The sequence below is a fragment of the Anomaloglossus baeobatrachus genome, chromosome 5 (assembly GCF_048569485.1).
Source record: "Anomaloglossus baeobatrachus isolate aAnoBae1 chromosome 5, aAnoBae1.hap1, whole genome shotgun sequence".
Lineage (NCBI taxonomy): Eukaryota > Metazoa > Chordata > Amphibia > Anura > Aromobatidae > Anomaloglossus > Anomaloglossus baeobatrachus.
The window spans coordinates 414893289-414906539 of NC_134357.1; the positions used below are offsets into that span (position 1 = coordinate 414893289).

At 46.6% G+C, this 13251-nt stretch overlaps 1 protein-coding gene across 2 annotated transcripts in view; it reads right to left on the reverse strand.

The window, feature by feature from the left end:
- LOC142311667 (myosin light chain kinase, smooth muscle-like) overlaps positions 1-13251 on the reverse strand; it is a 142986-nt gene that overhangs the window by 83910 nt on the left and 45825 nt on the right. For both annotated transcript variants that reach the window (XM_075350262.1, XM_075350261.1), the window contains exons 3-5: positions 3311-3478; positions 1262-1378; positions 32-166 (exon numbers count right to left, since the gene is read on the reverse strand). In XM_075350262.1, the coding sequence (XP_075206377.1) occupies positions 32-166; positions 1262-1378; positions 3311-3478 (420 nt within the window). The remainder of the gene's footprint in view (positions 1-31; positions 167-1261; positions 1379-3310; positions 3479-13251) is intronic.

Genomic DNA, 13251 nt, shown 5'->3' on the forward strand with positions numbered 1-13251 from the left:
TACAATCTATGCATTTACAATCGGCTCCTACCTGTAGAAGGACTGCCGGGAACGGGCTCAGAGCTGAAGGACGCAGGCCGAAAGTCACCAAGACTGCTCTTCTTGTGCGGAGACTCGAGTGAAGTACAAGACGGTCGCTTTCCTTCTCGCTCTCTGTTCTCCCAAGCTATGAGAAGAAACAGGAAAGTCACTTCCCTCCGGACTTTGGACTTTTAAGATATTGCATTGACAGACTGAGATTAAATATTTTCTTCCATCAGTAACATTTTGGGTGTACAGTGTAAAAAAAACAAAAAAAAAAAAAAAACACCCCCCACACACACTTTGTTCCTCTCTTTGGCTATTTTTTTCCCCCAGGTGTTTGAGAGGCCCACTTTGAAATAGGTTAACAAAAAAAAAAAAAAAAAAAAAAAAAGTTTGAAAAATGCCTAAGGCTATGTTCACATGTTGCATTTCTGTACACTTTATGCAAATTAAAAGCTGTAACGATTCCAGCAGCTATGAGATTTCAGACATCTCATGTGCACTGTGGCTATTTTCCCAATGACTGAATTGGAAAGGTAGCGTTTTTGAAAACTACTGCATGGCAATTCGTATTTTTTTTGCATTTTTAACTATTTTTTTTACCAATCGAAAACCATGCAAAAAAAAAAAAAATGCAACCATGCATTATTGGTGAACAAAAAAAAAAAAAAAAAAAAAAAAAAAAACATCCAGAAACACACACACACACACACACAAAACAAATTTCCAAGCAGCTTCTTAATTGCCAAAAGTATGTTTTTCCTGCAGAAAAAAAGCTGCAGAAATGCAATAACCTAAGAAAAAAAAAAAAAAAAATAAAATTAGGAGGCGCATGGCATAATATTTGTTGAGTAAGGTATGCCATAACCCGTCATTAGATGAGCGTGTGTCACCACACCCCATCCATGTTTTGCTTCAGCTTTGCCCATTCTGGTGCAGCTGGCTGAAACATGAGAATGTAAAAAAAAAAAAAAAAAAAAAAAAAAAAAAAGTGCTAAATTTTTGTGCAAAATGTTTTACGCCACAAATCTGTTATAAATACTTCCATGAGTCATGACCTTTGAGTTCACTTTATTCATATAAATCCCAGAATAAGTATTCATGTGCCAACCAGTGTTGTGTGTTCTGTAGAGTCATTATACCTGGCTATTAGGGATATAACAGGTGCGGTACTTTACCATGAACCCTATTAAAGATTATGGCATATTTAACAACATTAAGCATAAAGAAACTTTACCTTTTATAGTTGTGGCTTTAACCTTCTCGATCTCTGGGATAGCTGTAGGGCAGCTTTCTGGCTCTGACACCTCATGCACGGTTGCGAGTGGTCCGTCTTTAACCAGCCGACTGGTAGCTGAAAAACCAAAAAGGTCAAACACTGGATCGTCACAGAGTCAGGCGTTGTGCTTCCAGTCTAATAGGGACTGCTGGCCACAGATATGCATAATCCCTTATAGGTTTGGAAGTAACCTGCATACCCTGAGGGAAGGAAATTCTTAAGGGGGGGGGAATTTAGAAAGCAAACATCTACATGGGTGACTTCGAGAACAGCGACATAGGCTGTCCATGAGATCGTTGTAGATAGTACAATAAGAATCTGTAGGAGGTTCATTTTTCATTGTACAACATGAACAGTGTAAATAAAAGGTTCCAGTAACACAATAAAAAAAACGTGAACCCTACAGAACCTTTGCTCCTGCACGCCTCTTCCACGGTACAATATTGGCCTCCAGAGTTTGAGAGCAGAGAAGTGTCTTCTTGCTTTTCCGGAGTTATCCACATTAGAAAACCTATTTTTATATAAACTGATCAGTAAATTATAAGTTAATATAGGGTGGGGGGGGGGGGTTGTCTTATGTTTACTATGTTTATCATCAGATCATAATGGAGAAGGGCACCAGACGCGCTCTTCTTCTGAAGAACCTGTCATGACCTGCATTACGCAGAATGAGCGCTGTGCAATGCATCATTTCTCCTGTGGGGGCACTGCAGGGAAACACTATATGGCTCACTCAGACATCAGTGATTTTATCTCGGTCTCAAAAATTGGACTGATTTCCCTTAGAGTTTTGGATTGGTTTGGTTATAATTGTTAGGCTGGATTCACACGAGTGTATAGCATCTGATGAGAGAGCATCAGATGACATATGCTAAGGACCCTTGGCTCCCGCTCTGCTGCGAGCGTGAGCGTCATGCAACTGTGTTCTGATCTTGCAACCGGATCACAGCTATGGAGGGGGGGGGGGGATTAATCTGTCCAACTCCTCCATGGTCAGCCCGTGCTTATATCAGCAGAAGAGGAATACACGCATCAGATGAGCTGAAAACCCCCTTTCTCTATACATGCTTATATCACATTGCACTCGGATGACATCCGAGTGTTGTCCAGTTTTGTTTTGTTTGTTTTTTTTATCATGGACCCATAATTTTGAATTTGTCAGTTTTATCCAGTACTTGGCCCAAAATCAGATAGGTCTCAATGTTTTGGTGCACAAAAATGATGGACATGTGAAGTGAACATTACAATAGAATATAGGTGCCATCTGTGAAAAACCTGGATAGAACATGAAATTTGAAAGATGCTGTCTGAATGAGGCCTTACAGTCAGGTTTTATGACAGACTACAAGATCACTGGAGATCCCAGCAAGAGGGAACTTTCAGATTAGCTAAATGGAAACTTGTTACACGCAGGATTTGTCCAAAAGCAGAGAACCCCTTTTAACCAATTTATTTAAAAGAATAAACACATTGGCTGCAGAGTTCAGCTGCTTCCAGCTTAACAATCAACTGTCATTTTCAGGGAAATCTGCTTGTAAGGCCGGTGTCACACTTGCAATTGCCTCGCGTGTATCTCATGAAAGTCTCGCGTTGCATGCAACCAACCCGCTCCTGTGAGGAGAGTGTGAGTCCGTGCCGGGTGATGCACCGCGAGGCAATCGCAAGTGTGATACCAGCCTAAGGCCTCAGTTCTCCAGCAGGGCCATCAACTGAATCAGTGGGGGACGGGGGTCTGTGCCCACTGATCCCCTCCCATTAATCATTACACCGAGGACTCGTGATCCTCATGATATGCTAGTCTCTTCTTGAAATAATGATTTTACTACAATGGAATTGCATGCAGATGATTACATAGGGTGCCACCAATCAGTGGTTAATGAGATATATATATATATATATATATATATATATATATATATATATATATATATATATATATTAGTAATCACAAAATATTTATAAAAACAAAAAAAAGTGGCAATTTATATATAAAATTTAAGTTCTCACCATTGGGAGATGTAGAAAGGATCGGCACTGGAGACTTGACTCTGCGCACACATAGTTCGCCTCCATTCTGAGGGCAGAGCTCAAACATGACAGTCAGGTATTTGTCTGTGTTTTTCACCACTTGGAGGTTACAGGGCATCTGTCTTGAGGTCATGGTTATTGCAGAGACTGGGGGGGGGGAAAGATTGCAAGGGGTTAGGATAGGATACATCTACGTTGTCATTTTCATTTCATTTTATATTGACCTGTTAAAATGGGTTTCCCATGAACAAAATTCATTTTAAGCAATAGATCTTGAAATATATATTGTGTGTCGTGTTTATATGAATAAAAAAAAATTTAATATGTGTGTGTAAATATATTATATATATATATATATATATTATATATAAATAATTTTATTTATTTTATATCACACACACACACACACACACACAGTAAATAATTTTTTTTTTATTCATATAAAACACGACACACAATAGGCAGGGAAATGTTTTATCTCCCAAAAGACATCAGCCGTGATGCCGTGCTGTAATATCTTTATACCCTTTTGCATCCTCCCCTACCCAGGAGATATGGTATGATCAGACCATGTCCCTGTACGGTCAGACAGGGTTATTACACAGCACATAGCAGTGACACATTTAGAAAGTTCTCAGGACAGGGACATTTCTTATTAAGCATCTAATTGTGGAAATTATTATTCTAAGATCTATTGATTAAAATCAATTTTCCAATCATTTTTTTTTGTGGAGAAAACTCCTTTAATTAAGTCGACTGGTGTCCCTTTAAGGGCCCGATCACACAAACTGATGAGAACACAATGATCATTGTGTTCCCAATACACCATCCATGTTGTTGGTAGCAGTTTACAAGAAGTCATGTTCTGCCAACAAAAATGATTTTTATGCCATTATCAACTATCTGATCTGTTGAAGAACAAGAGCCGGGCTTTGTATTTATTTAAATGGATTAATGGTTGGTTACCATCTCCAATGACTGGCTAAGGGACTGATGAAAATAAGCGAGAACAGCACTAGAGCATTTGTCAAGTCCAGTGCTATGGACAAAGAATGGAGCTGCGGTCTTCATTGATCCAATGAAATGGGGTGAAATCTACAGCCTTGGGCTGAACTCGCACTAGCGTATGGCATCCGATGTGAGAGCATCAGATGCAATATGTTAATGACCCCCGGCTCAGGCTCTGCTACGAGTGGGAGCCGAGTGTCATGAGTAGAGATGAGCGAACCGGTCCCGGTTCGGCTCGAGGCGGTTCGCCGAACGGGGGGTCTGGCTCGAGTTCGGCTCGTCGAACGTTCGACGAACCGAACTCGAGCCCATAGGAAACAATGGCAGGCAATCACAAACACAGTAAAACACCTAGAAAACACCCTGAAAGGTGTCCAAAAGGTGACAAACAACTCACAACATAACACAAACACATGGGAAAGTGACAAGGACATATACTCATGTGAAAACAAAACAGCTGGACAAGGAAAAAGAGGGAGACACACAGATATATGAGTATATGCAAAGAAACATCGATTCCATTATTGTGCAACTTGAGCCCTGCTCATTTTAGGCTTCCAATCTGGATAAATTGCCTGAGCTCGCCACGTACGCCTTGAGGATCTTGTCGTGTCCTGCAGCCAGCGTTCTCTCGGAACCTGTCTTCAGTGCTGCTGGGGGTCTGCTGGCAGATAAGCACACGTGTCTGTCCACTGACAATGTGGACCTGGCTCTCAGAGGACTTTTCTTCCCCTGGGTCAGCCAGGGGAGGCGAAAGGCACGCGTATTTTTGAGAGTGCTTCATGCAAAGCATCTTTTTCTTTGTCAAAAGGGGGGCTCAACCGATGCCAGTCAAGTGGGGTGTGTGTGGCCCAGTTAGTGGCAACGAGGGAGACTGTGGTTGGAGTCCCCTCGCTGTGTCTCTAAAAGAACCAAGATGAACAAGTCATGGCTCTCAGAGGACTTTTCTTCCCCTGGGTCAGCCAGGGGACGGGAAAGGCACGCGTATTTTTGAGAGTGCTTCATGCAAAGCATCTTTTTCTTTGTCAAAAGGGGGGGGTCAACCGATGCCAGTCAAGTGGGGTGTGTGTGGCCCAGTTAGTGGCAACGAGGGAGACTGTGGTTGGAGTCCCCTCGCTGTGTCTCTAAAAGAACCAAGATGAACAAGTCATGGCTCTCAGAGGACTTTTCTTCCCCTGGGTCAGCCAGGGGACGGGAAAGGCACGCGTATTTTTGAGAGTGCTTCATGCAAAGCATCTTTTTCTTTTTCAAAAGGGGGCTCAACCGATGCCAGTCAAGTGGGGTGTGTGTGGCCCAGTTAGTGGCAACGAGGGAGACTGTGGTTGGAGTCCCCTCGCTGTGTCTCTAAAAGAACCAAGATGAACAAGTCATGGCTCTCAGAGGACTTTTCTTCCCCTGGGTCAGCCAGGGGACGGGAAAGGCACGCGTATTTTTGAGAGTGCTTCATGCAAAGCATCTTTTTCTTTGTCAAAAGGGGGGGTCAACCGATGCCAGTCAAGTGGGGTGTGTGTGGCCCAGTTAGTGGCAACGAGGGAGACTGTGGTTGGAGTCCCCTCGCTGTGTCTCTAAAAGAACCAAGATGAACAAGTCATGGCTCTCAGAGGACTTTTCTTCCCCTGGGTCAGCCAGGGGACGGGAAAGGCACGCGTATTTTTGAGAGTGCTTCATGCAAAGCATCTTTTTCTTTTTCAAAAGGGGGCTCAACCGATGCCAGTCAAGTGGGGTGTGTGTGGCCCAGTTAGTGGCAACGAGGGAGACTGTGGTTGGAGTCCCCTCGCTGTGTCTCTAAAAGAACCAAGATGAACAAGTCATGGCTCTCAGAGGACTTTTCTTCCCCTGGGTCAGCCAGGGGACGGGAAAGGCACGCGTATTTTTGAGAGTGCTTCATGCAAAGCATCTTTTTCTTTTTCAAAAGGGGGCTCAACCGATGCCAGTCAAGTGGGGTGTGTGTGGCCCAGTTAGTGGCAACGAGGGAGACTGTGGTTGGAGTCCCCTCGCTGTGTTTTACATGCTTTTAGAAGGGCATGAAATGGCTTGGAGGTTGACTTTCATCATATGCAAACTGTTGGCTACCAAAATGCTGCCTTTCCAACAACTGTGGTTATAGGCAATGAGGAACATACTGATGAAGATGAGACGCAGATACCCGATTGGGATGACAACTTAAATATTCGGTCAGGGCAAGAAGAAACTCGGTCTGAGGGGTAGGGGAGTGCAAACACAACAATTGATGATTAAGTTCTAGATCACACCTACTGTCAACCCACAGTCAGACACTCGAGGAGGTCAACAGAGGCGGTGGAGGAGGATGCAACCGACGTCGAAGTAACCTGGCGCCTTCCTGGACACAGTCGGAGCACTGGTAGCACGTCTACAACTGCATCCTCAGCCACCACTCTGCCTCTGAGCATTATTCGGGGTGGATCAACAGGTCGCATGGCCTCTAAGCCTTGCCTAGCCAGGTCCTTTTTTGACATAGAAAAAGATCGCCCAAATTATGTGATCTGTAAAATTTGTCATGGTTCTCTTAGTAGAGGTCAAAACCTCAGCAGTTTGACAACTTCTTCCATGAATCGTCACATGAATAAATATCATATGGCCCGATGGGAAGCTCACCGTGCTGCAATGCGGCCTAGCGGAGCGAACCATCCACCGCCTGCCCCTTCCAGTGCATCCGCGCGCTCGTCATCTTCTAGGACTGTGGGGACAGCTGTCACACCTGTTTTTCCACCCACAACTTCCACCACTGTAACCGCAACAGGCAGTTTGCTTGGTAGGTCGTCAGTTGGTTTGGAAGGGGAAACAAGTGAGTGTGTACAGCTCTCTCAGACATCGATAGCACCAACTTTGGATGAAGGCAACATCATGTCTCCGCCTGCACTTTCCTCACAAAGCTGCATTTTTCCAGGGACACCCGACTCAACACCGTCTACACACAGCAGCCAGATCTCTGTCCCTCAGATGTGGTCAAATAAAAGGCCACTTCCTGCGACCCATGACAAAGCGAAGAGGTTGACTCTATCCCTCTGTAAGCTGTTGACTACAGAAATGCTGCCTTTCCGCCTAGTGGACACACAGGATTTTAGAGACCTTATGTCTGTCGCTGTGCCCCAGTACCAGATGCCTAGTCGCCACTACTTCTCTAAGAAAGGTGTGCCCGCGCTACACCAGCATGTCGCACACAACATCACCGCTTCCTTGAGAAACTCTGTGTGTGAACGGGTGCATTTCACCACCGATACTTGGACCAGTAAGCATGGACAGGGACGTTGCATGTCGCTGACTGGCCACTGGGTAACTATGGTGATAGATGGTGAAGGGTCTGCTGCACAAGTCTTGCCGTCCCCACGACTTGTGTGTCAATCCTCTGTCTGTCCAAGTTCCGCCACTGCTTCTGCATCCTCCACCTCATCTGGGTCCTCCACCTCCGCCCCAAGCCTGCCTGGTCAGGCCACCAGCGTTCTCACTGCGCAGAAGGAATCACGCACCCCTCATTACTATGCTGGTAGCAGAGCGCAACGGCATCAGGCGGTCTTTAGCTTGACATGTCTTTGAAATAGGAGTCACACAGCGACTGAGTTGTGGGCAGCTCTGGAGACTGATTTTGATAAATGGTTGTCTCCACTCAACCTGCAGCCTGGTAAGGCCGTGTGCGACAATGCTGCAAACCTGGGTGCGGCCCTTCGCCTGGGCAAGGTGACACACGTGCCTTGTATGGCTCACGTGTTTAACCTTGTTGTCCAGCAATTTTTAACACACTATCCCGGCCTAGATGGCCTTCTGACCAGGGCACGGAAACTGTCTGCAGTGCTCACTTCCGCCGTTCAACCGCCGCACCTGAGCGACTTGCATCGCTCCAGAAGTCTTTCGGCCTGCCGGTTCATCGCCTGAAATGCGATGTGGCGACACGCTGGAATTCAACTCTCCACATGTTACAGCGACTGTGGCAGCACCGGCGAGCCCTGGTGCAATACGTCATGATGTATAGCCTGGGCCAACGAGATGCAGAAGTGGGGCAGATCACCCTGATGGAGTGATCTCAGATCAAGGACCTATGCACCCTTCTGCACAGTTTCGACATGGCGACGAATATGTTTAGCGCTGACAATGCCATTATCAGCATGACGATTACAGTCATTTACATGCTGGAGCACACGCTAAACACTATTCGTAGTCAGGGGGTGGGACAACAGGAAGGGGAGGAACTACAGGAGGATTCATATGCGCAAGACACAACAACATCACCAAGGTCCAGACGTTCATCATCACCAACGCGGCAGGCATGGGACCATGGGGGACAGGGATCAACAAGGGCGCATGGTAGCAGGTGAGATGTTGAGGAAGGTGCAGGAGGACATGAAGATATGGAGGACGAACTGTCCATGGACATGGAAGACTCAGCAGATGAGGGGGACCTTGGTCAAATTTCAGTTGAAAGAGGTTGGGGGGAGATGACAGAGGAAGAAAGAACGGTTAGCACCTCTATGCCACAAACACAGCGTGGACTTGGTGCGCATGGCTGCGCAAGACACATGAGTGCCTTCTTGTTGCACTACCTCCAACATGACCCTCGTATTGTCAAAATTAGAAGTGATGATGACTACTGGCTTGCCACACTATTAGATCCCCGGGACAAGTCCAAATTTTGTGACATAATTCCACCCATAGAAAGGGACGCACGTATGCAGGAGTATCAGCAGAAGCTGTTACTCGATCTTAGCTCGGCTTTTCCACCAAACAACCGTGCAGGTGAAGGGAGTGATTCTCCCAGTTGTAACTTGACAAACATGGGACGGCCTCGTCATCTTCAACAGTCTACCCGTACCAGTAGGACCGTATCTGGTGCTGGTAACAGCAATTTTATGGAATCTTTTCATAATTTTTTTAGACCCTCCTTTGCAAGGCCACCAGAGACAACAAGTCTGACACATAGTCAACGGATGGAGAGGATGATACAGGAGTATCTCCAAATGAACATCGATGCAATGACTTTGCAAATGGAGCCTTGCTCCTTTTGTGCTTCAAATCTAGAAAAATGTCAAGAGCTCTCCAGTTACGCCTCGAAGATTTTGTCGTGTCCAGCTGCCAGCGTTGTCTCTGAACGTGTCTTCAGTGCTGCTGGGTGTGTGCTGACAGATAAGCGCACGCGTCTGTCCAGTGACAATGTGGACAGACTGACGTTCATCAAAATGAACAAGTCATGGATCCAGAAGGAATTTACTACCCCTGTGTCATCCTGGGGAGAGTAAATGCTTGTGGATTTGGAATGTGCTTGATGCAAATCAAAACATCCTGTTTGCAACTAGGGCACAAGTGCTGCCACTGATAAGGTGTCTGTGTGGGGCCCAATTTTTGGAAAAAAAGGGAGACTCCGCTTGGAGTAACCCTTGCTTGCTGTGTTTTTTAAAAATGATACAAGATGAACAGATCTGAAGGCAAGATGAAGCCAACATCATGTCTCCGCCTGCACTTTTCTCACAAACCTGCATTTTTCCAGGGACACCCTACTCAACACCGTCTACAGACAGCAGCCAGATCTCTGTCCCTCAGATGTGGTCAAATAAAAGGCCACTTACTGCGACCCATGACAAAGCTAAGTGGTTGACTCTATCCCTCTGTAAGCTGTTGGCTACCGAAATGCTGCCTTTACGCGTAGTGGACACACAGGATTTTACAGACCTTATGTCTGTCGCTGTGCCCCAGTACCAGATGCCCAATCACCACTGCTTCTCCAAGAAAAGCATGCCCGCGCTACACCGGCATGTCGCACACAACATCACCACTTCCTTGAGAAAATCTGTGTGCGACAGGGTGCATTTCAACACAGATACTTGGACCAGTAAGCATAGACAGGGTCATTACATGTCACTGACTGGGCACTGGCAAACTATGGTGAGAGATGGAGAAGGGTCTGCTGTACAAGTCTTGCCGTCCCCACGAGTTGTTTCAATCCTTGTTCTGTATGTAGAAGTTAATACACTGCTTCTGCCTCTTCAACCTCGTGTGGGTCCTCTACCTTTGCGCAAACCCTGTGTGGTCAGGCCACCCTTCCTTGCAACTGCGCACAAGGACTACCACACACCTCCTTACTATGCTGGCAGCAGAGCTCAATGCCATCAGGCGGTCAAAGTTTTACTTTGAAATGTATGGGAAATGTGAGTCACACCGCTATTACAGAGAATAGTAGTCAGGCAGGGTCAAAACATTAATTGAGGAACAGGAACAGAATGGGACGGCCAGGACTTAATCAGAAAACAAGCAGAGGTGAAATGCGTATCGGCCAACAAGGTACATAAACAGCAAGCAGGAAAAGTAGTCAGGTAACAAGCACACAAAATCATAAAACTGAACTGGGGGTAAAATTAACCAGAGGTTCATAGCTATGTCTGGCAGTGGTCTGCAGACAGGATGGGCATAAAAAAGGGTGTGGTGTCTTCCCATTGGTTGTAGCTGAATGATGGTATTTCATCTGTGAGATACCCACCAGCTACATTCAGCCAGAGATTCTGCATCTGTCAAGGTAATGCAGCCCAGTGGGTGAGCATAACCTGCGTCCACCTGCGCCGCTGGCATCGACTACTCTCCCATCATCAGCACTATTCATGAAAGGAACACGTTGTCACCTGGCGACCGGAGTACAAATTGACGGAGCGGACTCCGTTGGTGACTTAACAGCCGTGTGCGGCAATGATGCAAACCTGGCTGCGGGCCATCCTCAGGGCAATGTGACACACGTGCCTTTTATGGCTCACGTGTTGATCCGAATTCTCCAGCAATTTTTAAAACACCATCACGGCCTACATGGCCTTGTGCAGCGGGCACGCTCGCTATGTGCTCACTTCCATCGTGCGCACACAGCAGCTCAACAACTTTCATCACTCCGGAAGTCTTAGGGTCTGGCAGTTAAACGCCGGAAATGCGATGTTCCGACACGCAGGAATTGGAATCTGCACATGTTGCAGCGTGTGTGGCAGCACCGCAGAGCCCTGCTGAAATACGGTAAGACATATAGCCTGGGATAAGTTGATCCAGAGGTGGTGCAGATCACGCTGCTGGAGTGGTGTCAGATCAAGGACCTATGCACCCTGCTACACAGTTTTGAAATGTCGACGAAGATGTTTAGCACTGGCAATGTCATTCTCAGCGTGACAATTCTGGTCATCTACATGATGGAGCACACTGTAATTATTATTCGGAGTCAGGTGTTGGGACAAGAGGAAGGGGAGGAAGTACAGGAGGAGTCATATGCGGAAGGGATAACAAGATCTACGAGGTCCAGATGGTCAGCGGCACCTATGCGGCAGTCATGGTGAGGGAGAGGGATTAACAAGGGCGCATAGTATCAGCAAAAAGTGTTGATGAAAGTGCAGGAGCCCATGAAGAAATGGAGGACGAACTGGCGATGGGCATGGAAGACTCAGCAGATGAGTGAGAGCTTGCTCACATTTCGGTTGTGCGAGGTTGTGGGTAGAGGGCAGAGGAAGGATGCACGATTCTCACCTCTCTGCCACCAACACACCAAGGACTTGGTCCTCCTGGATGCACAAGACACATGAGCGCCTTCTTGCTGCACTACCTACATGACCCTCGGATTGTATGAATTTGAAGTAATCCTGAATACTGGGTTGCCACACTGTTAGATCCCCGGTACAAGACAAAATTTGGCGAACTAATTCCTGCCATAGAAATAGACGCACGTATACAGGAGTATCTGCAGAATGTGGTACGCAATCTTAGATCTACTTTTCCACTAAACACCAGTGCTGCACAGAGTGAATCTCAACACTTTGTCATGGATAGGAGGAAATGGTCTTTTACTTGTCCACATCGGAGGGACCGAGGGATGGCTGCTGTGCTGAGATGGCGTTGAGTACGGTGTCCCTGCACAGTTGCACTTTTGGTCATATCCCAAAATGAGTTGAAAAAGGACAGATGCTGTTGGAAAGGGGAACAGGTGTGTTGGAAAGGGGAAAAAAATTTTGGTCCGTGGATTTGGTGGTTAAACAACTGTAACATTTGCTGAAGAAACAACATCTGTTACAGTGGGACTGGCAGATTTGGATAAAGTGGTATATAATCTGTGACCGCTATATAACAAAAATTAATAAGAAAAGAAAGAGAAAGGTATATATCACCTTCAGCAGTCAGTGTCCACCGTGCTCCCAGTTGGAAAAGGAGAGGTTGGCAACTTGAAGGTTTGGTGGAGGATACAGAGCTGTGTGGCTATGAAACTAATAGTAGCCTGAACCGAGTTAGACGCCATTCGGATCTGGAGACTGTGAGCCCTGTTAGCGTCACAGGGTCCACATGCCCACCCAGCCCAGGAACTCCCTGTTAACAACACAGGGGCCATTGAGTACGCTGACCGTGTGCGTAGGGGCCACACCTGTGGACAGCAGGCGCATCAGCAGCAGCAGGCCTGTTAATGCCACTGGGCTGCACAAGCAGGACTGTTAGGACAGGAGCTGGTCTTAACCGTTCTGCGTTACCAACTGTGGTGGTGGCCTGCATCCACCACCCTATCCCTGCCTACCTCTGGCCTAAAGCCGCAATGGGTTCAACACATGGAGGTGTGCTCTTTCGGAGCATAATAGAAGACTGCGCACCTCCTTGTTGGCTCCAGCCCCTTTTATAACCTGGGTCCGCCCCAAACCAGGGTGAACCACAATGCACCTCCTGGAGACAAAAGCAGAGTGACACGTCATGAGTGGCATAACTAGCGTCCTATTTGGAAACGCAACTTCAATGATGACCTCATGGCTGCCATGACCCAAACACCTCACCAGTCATCGTCTGACCATCAATAATGCGGTGACAAGTCATAGGTGTGGGCCTCTGCAAGCCATTTGGGAGGACACCTGATGCCCTGTGGTCTATATGGGACCCCCACATCAGGGCCAGGGCCAAAGAGT